The sequence below is a fragment of the Diadema antillarum genome, unplaced genomic scaffold, assembly GCF_040938485.1.
Source record: "Diadema antillarum isolate AM-2024a unplaced genomic scaffold, OU_Dant_1.0 seq00000014_RagTag, whole genome shotgun sequence".
In the NCBI taxonomy this organism is placed as follows: Eukaryota; Metazoa; Echinodermata; class Echinoidea; order Diadematoida; family Diadematidae; genus Diadema; species Diadema antillarum.
In genome coordinates, this window is record NW_027271134.1 from 511,028 (window position 1) to 525,946 (window position 14,919).

At 35.9% G+C, this 14,919-nt stretch overlaps 1 protein-coding gene across 1 annotated transcript; it reads left to right on the forward strand.

Annotated features, from left to right (window-relative positions):
- Positions 1 to 676: 676 nt before the first annotated feature.
- Positions 677 to 5,450, forward strand: LOC139725061 (LIM homeobox transcription factor 1-beta-like). The gene is made up of 6 exons (XM_071636150.1): positions 677 to 830; positions 1,340 to 1,464; positions 2,799 to 2,876; positions 3,615 to 3,675; positions 4,119 to 4,288; positions 4,723 to 5,450. The coding sequence occupies exons 1-6, from the start codon at positions 677 to 679 to the stop codon at positions 4,960 to 4,962; spliced, it is 828 nt and encodes a 275-aa protein (XP_071492251.1). The 3' UTR covers positions 4,963 to 5,450.
- Positions 5,451 to 14,919: the final 9,469 nt, after the last annotated feature.

The window sequence follows — 14,919 nt, forward strand, 5'->3', positions numbered from 1 at the left end:
AAGAGAGAGATAGAGAAATATGCAATAAATCATGCTTAAATGTTCAGAATCATGAGTGATTGTTTGATTATTTGTGTAAAAGTCTTGCAAATCACTAAAGTGCAACTTTTTTTCCCCATGCATTTTGACATGAAATGCATTTTTTCACACCAATAATGATATCTGGTGGCAATGATAATATGCCACTCATGTTATGGATGATAAAATTCCCTATCCATTTCCGTTTGAATTATGAAAATCGATAAAATACTTTTTGAGATGTATCCAAAAATGCTAGGGAGAAACTTACTTTTTTGGTTGAGTGTATATATATATAGTATATATATATATATATATATATATATATATCCATACTTTATTTATTTACCGCAAATTTACTTAGCCACTTGCCAAACACAAACACACACACACACACATATCTAACAATATAGGAGTTCGGGAGAGAGAAAATACAATAAAAGGCTGGAGAAGCTGATGACTCTCTCTTCCACTACTGCATACCTATGACACATGAAGAATGACAAATCAAACATTAAAGGACAAGTTCACCTTCATAGACATGTGGGTTGAGTGAATGCAGCAACAATAGTAGAACACATCAGTGAGAGTTTGAGGAAAATCGGAGAATCCGTTCTAAAGTTATGAATTTTTGAAGTTTCCTTCCAGTGAACTGGTAATGAGGGCGCTATCCAATGTCTATCATTTGCGCTGCTTCACGTGTGTAATCTGCGATCAACAACTGAAGAAGGGTGACGAATTTGTGCTGAAGGAGAACAGACTTTACTGCAAGGAAGATTACACAAAAGAGCACACGATCGATACACAAAAAGGTGAGATGATAATCGTTATCTTTTTCCCTCTCGGTCACATGAGAATGCTGTTTTGAACTTGATCTTTAAAGTCCATATTTATATTCGCTTGGCGATTGACGTCATTCGTGATTGAATATATCTTCTGACTGTTTGAAGTTGATACCGACAATGATGATGAAAATAAGTTCAACCCGTCAGTTTCCTTTCGTATAGTCTAAATAAAGCTATCCATTCACCGTATCGCAAAGGCAAGAAATTAGTTATCAATTTCACAGTATTTCTTTCTTCACGAGAAATTTTTAGTCTATTTTCAATTCAGTACACAGTGTGAGGGGTACACTACAAAAATGATTCTCTCTTTGCACACAATACTGCTTCGTCCAAAAGACTGACAAAGATGACAAACTATACGCTGACACCTCAACCCCATAAGCTAAGCCAAGTTCTATAAACGTTAGATAGCTGATCATTTCTGTTTATATATCATAACGTGTTTCTCTTCATCATCTGCTTGTCGCCATTTTAAGTGTCTTCAAAGTCGAGTTCACAAGACGGGAGGAAAGGACCAAAACGACCAAGGACGATCCTCACCACGCAACAGAGGCGAGCCTTCAAGGCCTCCTTCGAAGTGTCATCAAAGCCGTGTAGGAAGGTGAGGAAGATTAGTGTGAGGATGAAGCTTTACAAAAAAAAAGTTCAATTATATATATGAAACACCCCCCCCCCCCCACACACACACATACAAATAACAACGAAGAAGAAAGTGAGTGGAGGATGAAAATAACAGCTGGAAGGAGTTAAACAAGAAAGATACACATTAGACGAAGGAAAGGAGAAGAGAAGAAGAACAGGAGAGGACGAGGATGACGACACGGAGAAGAGATGTAAAGAGAGTCATTGAACCTGTGTCATGTCATTTTACTTGAGATACACTGTACTCAATTTTGTGAAATTGTGTTATCAAAAGAATCAATCATCTATTCAATGGCTTCACAAAATGATTCAAACAATGGTCCAGAGTAGCCGCCGAAATAAAGTTACTTCATGGATTGGTAATGGAGTGTCCCATATGATTCTATAAACTTGACACCACATGTTTGGGATTTCGTGTTAACGAAATGACGAAAGTCCGTCTTTTAGTTTTAGTACAACATTGTTAAATAAACAAATTGTGAAATAAAACAATTTTTTTCTTTTGTTAGTCCATTTTCTTACATTTATAACTGTGTGAGATTAGTCGGATAATCTCCGGATAATTTATATTCAGAAGGCGAGTTTACACATAGTTTAGCGACGGAGTAAATAGTATCATTTTACAAGCTACAGAACACACATGATATATTTTTTTTTTCTGGGCAGTACCAGTGCAGGTCATTTCATTTCACATGTTTGTGATAAAGAAGAAGAAGAATAGTTCCCTTCCTAACGTACGCGGTGCCTCATTGTGGGTAGCATATAGTGAAAGAATTAGACTTGAGGCGGACGTTGCTCTCAAAATAACAAAATTACATTATAAGTTATATATACATGTATATGTTTATACTTATGTTATTTTGTTTGTAATTATTATGCTTAGAACGATGATAGAATATGATTATTACATTTCAGCAGTTTGATATAAAAATATATCTTTATATTTTTATATATATTACATATATTTTGATTAATAATATATTTTTGTCGATGAGATGATGTTAGATTGTATTTTTGTATTGAATTTAATGATTGATTTGTGTATAAAAAGATAATATTTCAGAAGATTGGCATCATAATGATATTGCATTATATATTACGACACATTAGGCCATTTAGATATTGTTCTGTTGGTAGATACTGACGAAGGCCTGATGACAGGCCAAAAGCTCGATTGATTAAAAGGGAGAACAAGATCGAGAGCAACGTCCGCCTCAAGTCTAATTTCTTTCACTATATATATATAATATTGCTGACACAAGGTGAATATCACTCTTCCTTTCAAACCCGTAGGTGAGAGAAACCCTAGCCAAGGAGACTGGGCTGAGTGTGAGGGTGGTCCAGGTGTGGTTCCAGAACCAACGAGCAAAGGTAAGCAAAGGTAGTACCAGAGGTGCAAGAGACAAAATAATGTAATACAGTACTCATTTAAAAGACTTTTTCTTTTCTGTATTGTATGATGATAATCATACATATCACGTAGGCCTATACAAGAGGCTATCATGCAATAATGATTATAATGTGAGTATGATTTCTATCTACAGTGAATTTGTTACGGAATATGATTACAGGTGTGCTATATACACTAGATTCGATAAAGAAAATGTTCTTGAGCCTTGCCTAAAACCGACTCCTTCGAGATTCCATAGATGGTCGTGCCAGAGCCGTGTATACGTCATTATCGTGTGTGAAAGTAATAGGTTTAAAATTTGAAGTTAAAAATCATTTATGTACCTCACAGTAAATCGCTTTTACTAATCTTAGTTGCTGTTTCACAATATTTTCCAAATAACAACTTCGGTAAATGTTTAAAAGATTACAGCTGCAAGAGTAATTTTGATCATCATTATTTGTTAGAACGGAAACTAGCAAATGGTATTCTAATACTAGAGTTGTGTCATAATCACCAGCGAAAATGTGAACACTAAGATAGTGCGATTTAAATTCGGGTGGATCAGAATTTTTTGAATACACACTACTGTACTGGATTTCAAAAACCTTGATTCGTTTTGTCTCCGTTCTCTTTTTTTTCTGTCTGTTATTCTCTTTCCCTCTATGTCCGTATCTCTTATTTTCTTTCAATGGTTTTCTATCTTTTCTTTTCAAAAGATGAAGAAGCTTGCTAGAAAGAATATGACGGAACAAGAAGCTGCTGCGCAAAGACGTTCAGGTAAGAATCGAGAAGTCGCACTTCAAAACGTACGCAGAAAACCATTAAACATGCCATTATTGGCAGCTTAAAAAAGCCTGAAAACTTAACGTTTGTTTAAGAGGACAGTGATAATAGTGCAACAAATTTCTTACAGCTTATTCACATAATAATCATCTAAAGATGCATGCTGCGGCAAATATGATAAATATGTACTCATGAATGTTAACAACACTCGTATGATACGCATTTTTCATATTTCGTAATTTGCGAATATGATCTTGGGCAAAGCAATAAAAAGAACAAACATCAGTGGTACATGTATATTATGTGATCACGGTTAAACGATAAAGGCCAAGAATGAGACATCACACTTACACACTCTACTGGAGTGGGACTTGCCATCATCTGGAGTACTCTTTGCAATGCCGTCTTGAAATCTTATTGCATCTGTTTGTTACCAGGCAACGACGACCAGGATGAGAGCAAAGATGACGACAGCGATTTCTCCTTCAGTGACGTCACGGACCTGGATAATTACGCATCGGGCGGCCCTTCATCCATCCCGCCTTCTCATCAGGGTATGATGGAATCACCGTACGGTCAGGATTCACCGCTTGGTGGTCAGCCACAGGTAAAACAGAAATGTATATGGACATCCTATATTCAGATTCAAACAGTAAAGATTAACACAAAATACTGCATGGAAGATGTAGGCATATATTACTGTTTTTTATTGCTATTGTTCTTTGTGGGTTTTTTTTTTTTTTTTTTTTTTTGCTCAGCTTATCTTAATTGATATGAATTAAATCATATTTGGTGAACTTTAATTCTCAGTATGTTTTACCCTTTGAAATCAATGTATGGGACTAATATAAACACAATACTTATTAGTTGTGATTACGTTGTAAATTTTTGCAATGATTAAACACGTTTTTTTCTCTCTCTCTCGTTCTCATCTCTCCACGTCCACATGAATCCCTCTATCATACCTTCTCTCCGCCCCTCTCCTTCTCTGTCTGCCATGTACATCCTACGATCCGTTCCCTACCCGCTTAAATCCTACAGGGCATGATGAACCAACCTATGTACAGTCCCGAGCAGTTCCTCGCTGATGGCCCCCCAACCGGCATGGACGTCGTTGGAGGCATCGATCACGACATGGTGCCCACATCTCAGGTGACTACGCTCCTCACCAAAGGCGAAATGGAGATGAACGGGGGGATGGGAGCCCAGGGTGGCACCATTAGCAACCCGATCGACAAGCTTTATTCGATGCAAGACTCGTACTTCAACGCGGTAGAGTAGAAACCTGCCATGACCGCGTGTTACTGCTCCCTCTGAAAGTCTTGGGAAGGATAGGGGATATTGCGGATGATAAGTGATATACATACGGGCTCATGGCTGTGTGTTGGAGATTGGAACTCATGTTGCCATGGTGACGAACTGACAAGAGGCGCAAACATGGAGTCGAAATAAAGGTGTGGAAATAGATTATTGGCTTTCACACTCTGTATTAACTGAAAACAAAGTGTGATCGATACGTGAATATAGAGTTGCCGCCATCTTGACTCAAGACTGCTCATCTGAGGACATTACTGATAAGCATTCATAATGTATAGTACTTGGCCAATTTCAGTTATGAAATGTTGCCAACCATAACGTGCAATGAAAATGGTTTGTTGTATATGTGTTCATTTTTGTAACCGTTCATATTCGTTTACATGGAAATTTATTTCCTATTTATACAATGCATTCGCCATAATCAGGGTTTGGCAGCACTTACTCGTTTCCTTATTTATTCACTATCTATAAAAAAATGACTCTACAGTAATGTCTAAGCCTAAGTTTGTTTAAAACTACATTATTTGTAGAAGAATCAGCTCAGATTTACACTGCTGCCTCTCATTGTTGTTTAAAAGGAAAGTTGCTTCTTCAAGCTCAAAGAGAAAATCATACAGTTATTGCTGATATTTTATGTTGTTAGTTTCATTCTTAAATTAAACCTTTTCAGGAGAACAAGACCAAACAATATACATTTACTATAGGTTTTCCCATTCATTTTCAAACTTTTTTCATTCAATTTCACAAATTTTTACTTCAATTTCGTCGCGGAATGTCGGGAGTAGGCCAATCTTACTTTCAAATTCGTCTTTCGTCGTTCATTTTCAAATAAAGTCCATTCAATTTAGTCATTTGGCATACATTTTCGTCATTTACAGTTCAAATTCGTCAGTCTCACTCGCAGCACTCAAATCAGCAGGATCGATTTCGTCTTTTGTCAATCATTTTCGTTAAATTTTAATTCATATTCGTCTCATATCTCTACCCGATGTGATTTTCCAGTCATTCATGTATTGTTTTTTTTTCTGTAACCGTTCACATTTCACATTCAGGAGTTAACATACACACAAGTGCCCCCCCCCCCCCCCAACACACACACAGAACCACAGATATCACACACAAGCAATCCGAGTACACACTGATACAAACAGACGTATACCGTCTCGCAAACGAAAACACTGACAAACGATTTCTAGGCAAACATGATTAAAGACAAAATTTATGTGTAGAATTGTCGCCTGTTTAATGTCAAAGAATAATTAACATAATTATGTTTGCTGCTTTCCAGGGTACAAAATTTAAACTTTGCTTCATGCATTATGATGCAAAAACCTGAACATTACGAGTTAAAGTTCAAAATGTGACACTGACATACTGTCCTGGGTTATGACTTTTGACTGTCGTTTATCCTTCAAATCATTTTCGTTGGCAGTCTTGTTTTTCGTGTGTATTGTTAAAGCAAATGGTTAGGAATAATGTGTAACGATACAGTTTACGAGAGAAAGTAAAAATATGTCGGCTTAAAGTTGGTTCACCATCAAAATAAAGATTATCGACAACATCTGACTAATTTGAATGAAAAATTCATGAAATTGTGTGAACAAAGACGAATTTGATCTTCACATTCTGCGATCCGTCAGCGGGAGGGACGAATTTGCATGACAATTGACGATTCTGAATGCTATGTCTTCGAAAATGTTTGACGAAAAACGAATCACAATGACGATTGACGAAATTGAAGTTAGGATTTGCGTTCCACCTGCTTCTCGGGACGAAAGTGAATAATAAATCTTTGAAATTGAATGACAAAAGTGCGAAAATGGATGGGAAAACCTATACTAATTGTCCTGTGCGTAGCGTTCTTTTATAAGCATTCCAAACATTCTATATTTTTGAGCAGTACAAATTACATTCCATTTCCATATGACCGTAAAATCTAAATTATATGAAACACCAGTAAAATTAGTAAAGTATTCCAAGCTACATGAATCGTGTCTGGTAATGTTCTGCTTATCTGTACTCTAAGACTAATGAAAACCCTGGATGAAAAAGTCATGAAATTGTGAAAATGCTGACTTCTGCTCGCGTAGCTGTGGGGGAAGTAAACTTTAATATAACTGTGACTATGAGGATAGACCGGATGAAATATTCTTTCTGTAAACGGGTTGCTCATTATACAATGTGGAGTGCAGTCAACGTTTTCTAATATTCGGGAATCATAGTGCACCTTACAATCTACGAGGAACGGGGAAGGGAAAAAGCAATCAAAACACGAAAGTGTAGCAGACATATAATTGAATAGATTTCCTTTGCCATATAAAAAGATCGATATAATCCAAAAGAACAACTGACTTTTGTCAAACGATACATACTCCTAATCAGTACTTGAAAACGATAAGTCTCTCTTTGGGATTTCCCAAGATAGGACACATCGCCTGCAAACAGTGGCAAAACATGCAAGTGTATTCAAAGTAGCCTTTGCCTCTGTACCTGGAGAAGAATGGATGAGAAAAAGTCGAAAAATAGCATATCAAATTTCTTTTTAATCAAATATCTAATTTCATCAGCTGTCGACAATTTGTGTAATTGCAAATTCTACCTTTTATTTTCTACTCATTTTATTTTTTCGGATTTTTTCTTTTCTTTTTTCTTGTTTTAAAATTCTCATGCAATGGGTCGAGGTAATGATGTGTAAAGCTTAACTGTAACAAGCTATAAATTCTAACTCTAAATAATTGGGCATCCTGGTTTGCCCCCTATTTAACAAACAAGAAAAAATGCGCTTTCATTTCTATACCTTAAATCTGATTCAATTTAATTTGACACGTTGAATGTTTTAGTAGTATGATATGTTTATTATCTTTATGTAAAGGCAGACTTTTACGTCCGACTAATGTGCTCGTGCTGTACTGTTGACTCTCATCATTTTTTGTTCAAATTTCTGTATCAATGTATCTGCTCTTTATCTAATAAAATCGATGCCATTTGAACACTAATAGCTGTAAAATGTAAATATATTAGAAGTATGTTTATATGTTTCGTTATTTATATATGTAAGTTTTAAACTGCGAAATGATGGGTTTTCAAACGTTCGTGCAGCGACCAGAAGATTGTTGCATATCGGGTAGGAGTATATATTTGTAGTGATAGGTATAATGACGGAACAGTTCAAAGAGCTATTCTTTCAGATACTTTGCAGCAGGCACATGAATCAACTCAGTGAGTAATATTGTGACATAAAAACAATGGTTTTGACTGTCATAAGCAAGACATTAACTACGAATGAAACTTATTCTGACAATCAACATGCTGCTCATAAAGTCTAGGATGACAGCATGATCTCATTCTATATAACTCGTAAAATATCACGTTGATTTCACTTCACGCTTGTAATTGTGTAATTGCAGGCTTGTGATTGACTAATATATACTGTTAAAACGAAGAAAAATATTTTCCTGTGTGGTATTAAGCAGGGGCGAGAAAGCGACAGAAAATCGGTTCTTGATCGGTGAAATAAACGTCGAACAAGCACGTCAGCTTGCTTGCAGTATGGCACAGCAGGAATAGAAAGAAAAAAAACAGACACAAATGACAAATTTTGATGAGTTTTTGTTTCACATAGTTATGATAAAATCTAGTTTTTATCTTCTCCAATGTCACCTCAGAGGGGGTACCCCGTTTTGAAATAGAAAAACAGTCTTTGTCTATGTTTAATGGTGAAACACGCTGCGAAGAACCAACTTGATATTATTATTATTATTATTATTATTATTATTATTATTATTATTATTATTCAGATTTTCATCGCCCTGGCCCTGATCATCCACATTATGCAAGGTACTTCAGATCATGAATCAACCCCGTTTCAAATCATAAAACTGCCACTTATACGAGAATGCAAAGTTCAACGTTTCTACGCATTCTTGCCTACCTTGCAAAGTACTCGCTATGATTTGACAGCAAAGGACGCGTGCAACGCGACACATCCTGTTCGTACCAGTAATGTTAATTAAACCCCCTTTCTCCACTCAATCAGAGCACGCGTTGTGGTTCATCCAGTTACACAATCGCAATCCAGTCCATTGTAACCATAACAGTTATGATTAACCTCATTAACATGGGCCATAATACTAACCGTCTAATGGTGACTACCGAAAAAGTAAAGGGCGTGACGTGATGAATCATGGATCCAACAGGCATTTCTTTCAAATTTTGATGAGTGAGAAACTAAATAATACTGGTTCAATGGCAAATCATTTGATTTTTTTACACTATATACTCCTAACATTATTTTACTTGATTCGTCTCTTTCTGTCTGTACTTTACTCGAGTATGTAACGTTTCCCGTTATCTTTGACCTAATAATTTGTCGTGAATGCACGCTTCCCTGTTGATAATTGAAAGATGAATTCGGAAAAAAAAATTTTCTTCAAAAGTTATCTGAACTGTGTTCACCCCCTCCCCCCCCCCCCCCGCCAAAAAAAGTGTACTGATTGATTCAATGTTCAATTGATTGATGAAGTCATTTATTTACTAAGTTTCACTTTGTAGCCCAGACTTTATCCAGTCTTTATTCATGTAGATGCCCATATAGTTATGATAGTTCCCTTAAAAAAACAAATTAATGTTACAAGATTGATCACGAAAACGCTGTGAAAAGTGTGCGTCGGCTGAAAAGCACGGAAACTGAAAACTTACGGTCTTCTTCTAAAACTCAGTACCTTTGAGTGAAATCTCCAAGTGTTTGTAAAATGTGGAAAGACATGGAAGAAATAAAGTCAAGTTCTTTCATTTGCATGAAGAACCCTATCATGCACAGCTAGTTTGTGTTGTAATGATTAAGTTTCAAAACAGATTGAATCACTGATATACAAAATTATCATTTTGTGTGTATGTGTGTGTTTGTGTGTGTGTGTGCGCGTGAAATACACATTCACTCATGACGACACATTCAGAAATATACATGTTTGCAAGAGCATTTTATTCTCAAAATAAAGTAGAAGATAAGAGATAGTATAGTGGTAATTATATACAGTGCACTCCCGTTATAACGAACACTGTTATAACGAAATTTTGGATACAACGAAGAAAAATTCAGGACCAAATATTGTCATTTAGATATCTTTATACACTGTGATTGTGCGGATATAAGGAAAAAACTGCCGGTCCCGAGGACTTCGTTATAACGGAGTTGCCTGCATCATGATAAATGAGAATGAAAATAACAAAATGATAATCCGTTTTATTTTATATAGCACACATTACAACATTAAATAATACATGACATAATACATCGAGAGAGAAGAAGGGACAAATCTTAAATTTTAAGAGACAAAACTCCCTATTTAGGGCGTTAAGTATAATCTATCAACAAATAAAAGAAAGACGTTTTCAAAAGACTTTTAATATCGTATACACAATCAGCCTTTTGAGATGTTGAGGTAATTCATCCCATAACTCTGTTTCTGCCAATTCGAAATTCCCGCTATTAACGAATTGGCGAAACCCTTTTTCCTTTTTAGACTAGTGAACCTTCAGATTAACGCACCTTGAGAATAAAGTCACAAATGTTCGGATGAACCAACCCTATGTAATTTTCGGACTAAAGAACATCGAGGTACATGCGGAATTTGTGTTTTTCGGAATTACAAACCTTCGAAATGACGAACATAATTATCACCAAATACAGTGGGGTGCCTTAATCGACCGACAGCGAAGGTTTCTTTCCAGACAATTGTTTTGTTCTAGAAAATGTTTAGATTAAGATAAAAGATAACAAATCTAGTCAGCAAAGACCTGAATGACCCATGTTGCCTGTATGATTATGCATATTATAAATACGCATATGATTATAGGCCTTAATCAATAATGTCCGTTTTTTCAGCTTTTTGAGCTTTGCTGTAGTTTGTTATATGGAAAGTGAATTATGTTTTACTTCAGCGCACACAACTGAAGCTTGTCAAATAATAAAGTATCGGTTATAGTTACTAAAACAAAACTACATTGTTAAACATAGTATATCTGAATTACATCTAAAGCTTTCATATATAGAGGAAAGTAAAACGGATATAAATGTATCACTTTGACCTAAAAGACAATTTATAAGATTTTATGTGGAATACAAAGCAAAGGTAACATCGATCCGATGATCTGTTTTAGCAGAACAGTGCTGATTTCATCATAACCAGTAGAATATGTTGATTTCAAAGATGATGTTATATGCATAATTTATATATAATCAGTAGGCTTTAAGAAAAGTGAATGATTACACTGATTATTAAGATATTGACGAAAATTTGTTCCATGGCTATCAACTTTCTTTGCCTGATTGGGTCCAATTTAAAAAAAAAAAAAACTCATTAAAAGCATTAACTATATATTGTGGAGATTTAACACAATGATCATTAACATTGAATATTTTGGGAATAGTTTTCTGCTTATTGATCCCTAATATTTCTTTCACAATTTTCCATGTGGAAGACATTTTTCCTTGTGCATTCTCAAATTCATTGTTATAATACAATCTACGCGACGTTCGTATTATTGTTGTCAGTTTATTTATATACCGTTTATATTCATATACATTTTCATCAGAGTGATCATTTAATTGCAACTCATTATAATTCATTTCTCTTTGATATCGATTGTAAAATACCTCTTGTAATCCATGCATTTCTTATTCTTTCACTTCCTGTTTGTTTGTTTCGCAATGGGATATTCTTATCAAAATGATGATAAAACTTATTCCAAAATAATTCATATGCTTTATCCACATCATCACAAACAAGTATGTCATCCCAGTTTTCTGACGATAAAGCATCATTCAGGCGGTTGATATTTTCCGTTGTAAACCTACGTAATTTTCTCTTATTTGTTTTCTTGGAATATCTTTGTACGTCAAATAAGATACAAAAAATGGGGAGATGATCCGACATATCACTATAAAGAATACCGGATTGACTTGACGCTGCGTTTGTATTTATTGATATATTATCAATTAAAGATAATGATTGCGCATTAATCCTTGTCGGTTTGTCAATAACACAATGAAAAAAAATTAGAGTGAAGTATTGTGCAAAATCTCTGTGAGTTGTTATTTTCAGATAATAAATCAATATTAAAATCACCCATTACACATGCTATCTTATTACTGGTACTGATTTTAGATAATATAATATCAAAATCATCAAGAAATGAATCCACGCTTGCATCTGGCGGTCGGTAAATAACTACAACAATCATATTTTTTCCATTTGGAATTTCAATTTCAACAGATAAAATCTCAGCATTAGAGTTTACACAAAAAAAAAAAATTATGCCGTACAATAAATGAGTATGTACACTGTATTTGCAACGTACAGTGCTACGCCGCCTCCACGACGGTTTGCTCTACACAGAGCGAATCAAAGAGTAGCCGTCAATATCAAATATCAGTGGAGATTTGTCATTCAACCAGGATATAAGGATATCGTTCGATTTTCAGCAAACTATTGAGCTCAACCTTTCTGCACTCGTTGAAATAATAGGGATATTTACCCATTCTAGAGTACAATATGACACAAAGTTTAATTAAGATCTCATGCAAGAGTAAATTAAGGCGAAGAGAATGACAGCGATTTCGGTATCGGACCTAAAAGAAGAAAGTTACGACAGACGTCTTAAAATTTATTTTGTTTTTAAGGAAACGGTGATAATTCTCAACAACATTCAAATTGGAGGAGGTGGTGATGCATGCCATCTTCTATAATGAAACTTCAATAATATGTTTGTTGTTCGTCTGATTTTATCCTGTATAGTCATAAAAGTCAAGTTAGTGTGCGATTGGTGTGGGATGTGATTGAACCAGGGAGGCTCACCTCCCTGATTGAACTTTGAGCTAAATGGACATTTCAAGGTATAAGTTGTACTGGTATTTATAGCTGGTGTCAATCTATAGATGTGTTGAAAGGCACAGTATATAATTATGGGAAGTGACTAAAGCGAGTGAATGGTACAGCGCTGAACAAGATGCGTGAGAATGAAATTTTAGCAAAGTTCTTACCAGAAGGCTTTAGGCCTTCTGCAGTGGATGTTCAGCTAAAGGTGATCATGGAGCAACTTTTGTCAGCGGAACGTCTGTGAGACATGCACAGGTTGAAGTCCTCAGACAAGCATTGCTCAATAAACACTCATGTGGCAAGGGACACTATGCCAGTGCACTCCAGTGGCAGACAATGCGACGATACCCTGCTTCTCCATAATTCTCGACTGAGAGGATCTGAGAACCACACACACACACACATACACACACAAAAGAAAACAAAAGCAAAAATCCCATTTGAATGAAGACTATCATGTATTGACGACTTTATGCAGCAATATGTGTTATTCCTGTGTAGAATTCAATCCACTGCAATACAACAAATCCAGCTCTATTCATTTATGCATGATACATTATAAATAACATGAAAAACAAGATAACCATGCAAGGAACATTTGGCACATAATTGGTAGGCCTACACCAAAGGGAAGGAGTGATTAACAATGATATGACATCAGTAAAGACATGAGCTGTAGCCACATTTAAGATATCAATTACTTAAAATTAATGACAAAAACCCTATAACGATATACGGTCTTATATTTCTGTTCATGGGAGAATTTTCAGGACATTTTAAAATCCACGTAACCTTACTAATACTTAAATCTGTCAGAGTGGGAAGATCATAGAAAGTAAAGAATGAGAGATATGCAAATTTATCCGTCATCGATTAAGATGAATTATAATATAAGATGTCATTGATTAAGATGAATTATATACAAACACAGTTCCGAACTAACGAGGCTGGAAATGCTCGTCAAAACAAACAAGCATACAATATTATGGCATTGCCAAAGATTCCAAGCCCTTACAGAGCACTGGTATTTTTTACAAGTAAAAACAAACAAACGCAAACACGAACATTCACACAGACACATTATCTTGCGAGGGGATACCGGAAGACATGCACACATGCACAAAACAGAACCAGAACCAGAGGCGGATCCAGGAATTCCGTAAAGGGGAGGCCCCTTTGCGATCAAAGAGAAGCGCACGCACACAGCCCCACATTTTTTTCTTTTTATTTCCTTTGTTTATACAAAAAATAAAGAGAGGGCGCGCGCCCGGTGCGCCCCCCCCCCCCTGGATCGGCCACTGAGAACAAAGGCATGAGTTAGTTTCTGTGATACCTCGCACACGATTTATTGAATGCTCAGTTCTTTACACAGATTAATATAATAATTGTGGTCATTATTATCATCCAGAGCTGACTGGTGGGCTTGTATATGGATATACAGGCCCTATGAACTGCCTATAATAGACTGCTCAGCTTGTGACCTGCCTGGCTCCCCTCCCTCCCCTCCCCCATGGGAAGAATCACCCCGGACGGAATCCCCGGGGAGGTTTATTGTGATTTTATAAATCATTATTCCTATGCCCCATTTTCTTTCTCATCCAGAAGTGTGTGTGTGACGGTTTGAGTTCAGTTGCATTATGATGATAATGCGTTGATAACTTAGCATCTGCCAATGTCAGGTAGACTCGGTAATACCTGATGATGTAGGCCTACATGAACATCACACAAGGCAAATAGACAATGGGAGTATACTTGTGCCAAGATAGCGCACTGATTGTTCATAAGTGTAGCCCAATTGTATCTTCTATATTTGAATAGAATAATTGTATCAGAATAGCTTTTTCCACTTATCTGTTTATTCCTATAAAAGATAACTGAAACAAAGTTTGAATTTGTTGAAAAACACACACACACAAAAAAAACACCACACAACAAAACATCGACTAGAGCATATTCCAGCTGTGATATTTATCACATATTCATCACATAATGGCGATCTGATTGATATGTCTATTTTTCTATCGCCATTCTGCTGAATTGATGT

What these genes read in the sequence shown, in the direction of transcription:
- LOC139725061 (XM_071636150.1), top strand. Translation starts at nt 677, where the DNA reads ATGAGGGCGCTATCCAATGTCTATCATTTGCGCTGCTTCACGTGTGTA. An exon ending in CACGATCGATACACAAAAAG is followed by an intron (nt 831 to 1,339) that starts GTGAGATGATAA and finishes CGCCATTTTAAG; the next exon opens with TGTCTTCAAAGTCGAGTTCA. An exon ending in CATCAAAGCCGTGTAGGAAG is followed by an intron (nt 1,465 to 2,798) that starts GTGAGGAAGATT and finishes TCAAACCCGTAG; the next exon opens with GTGAGAGAAACCCTAGCCAA.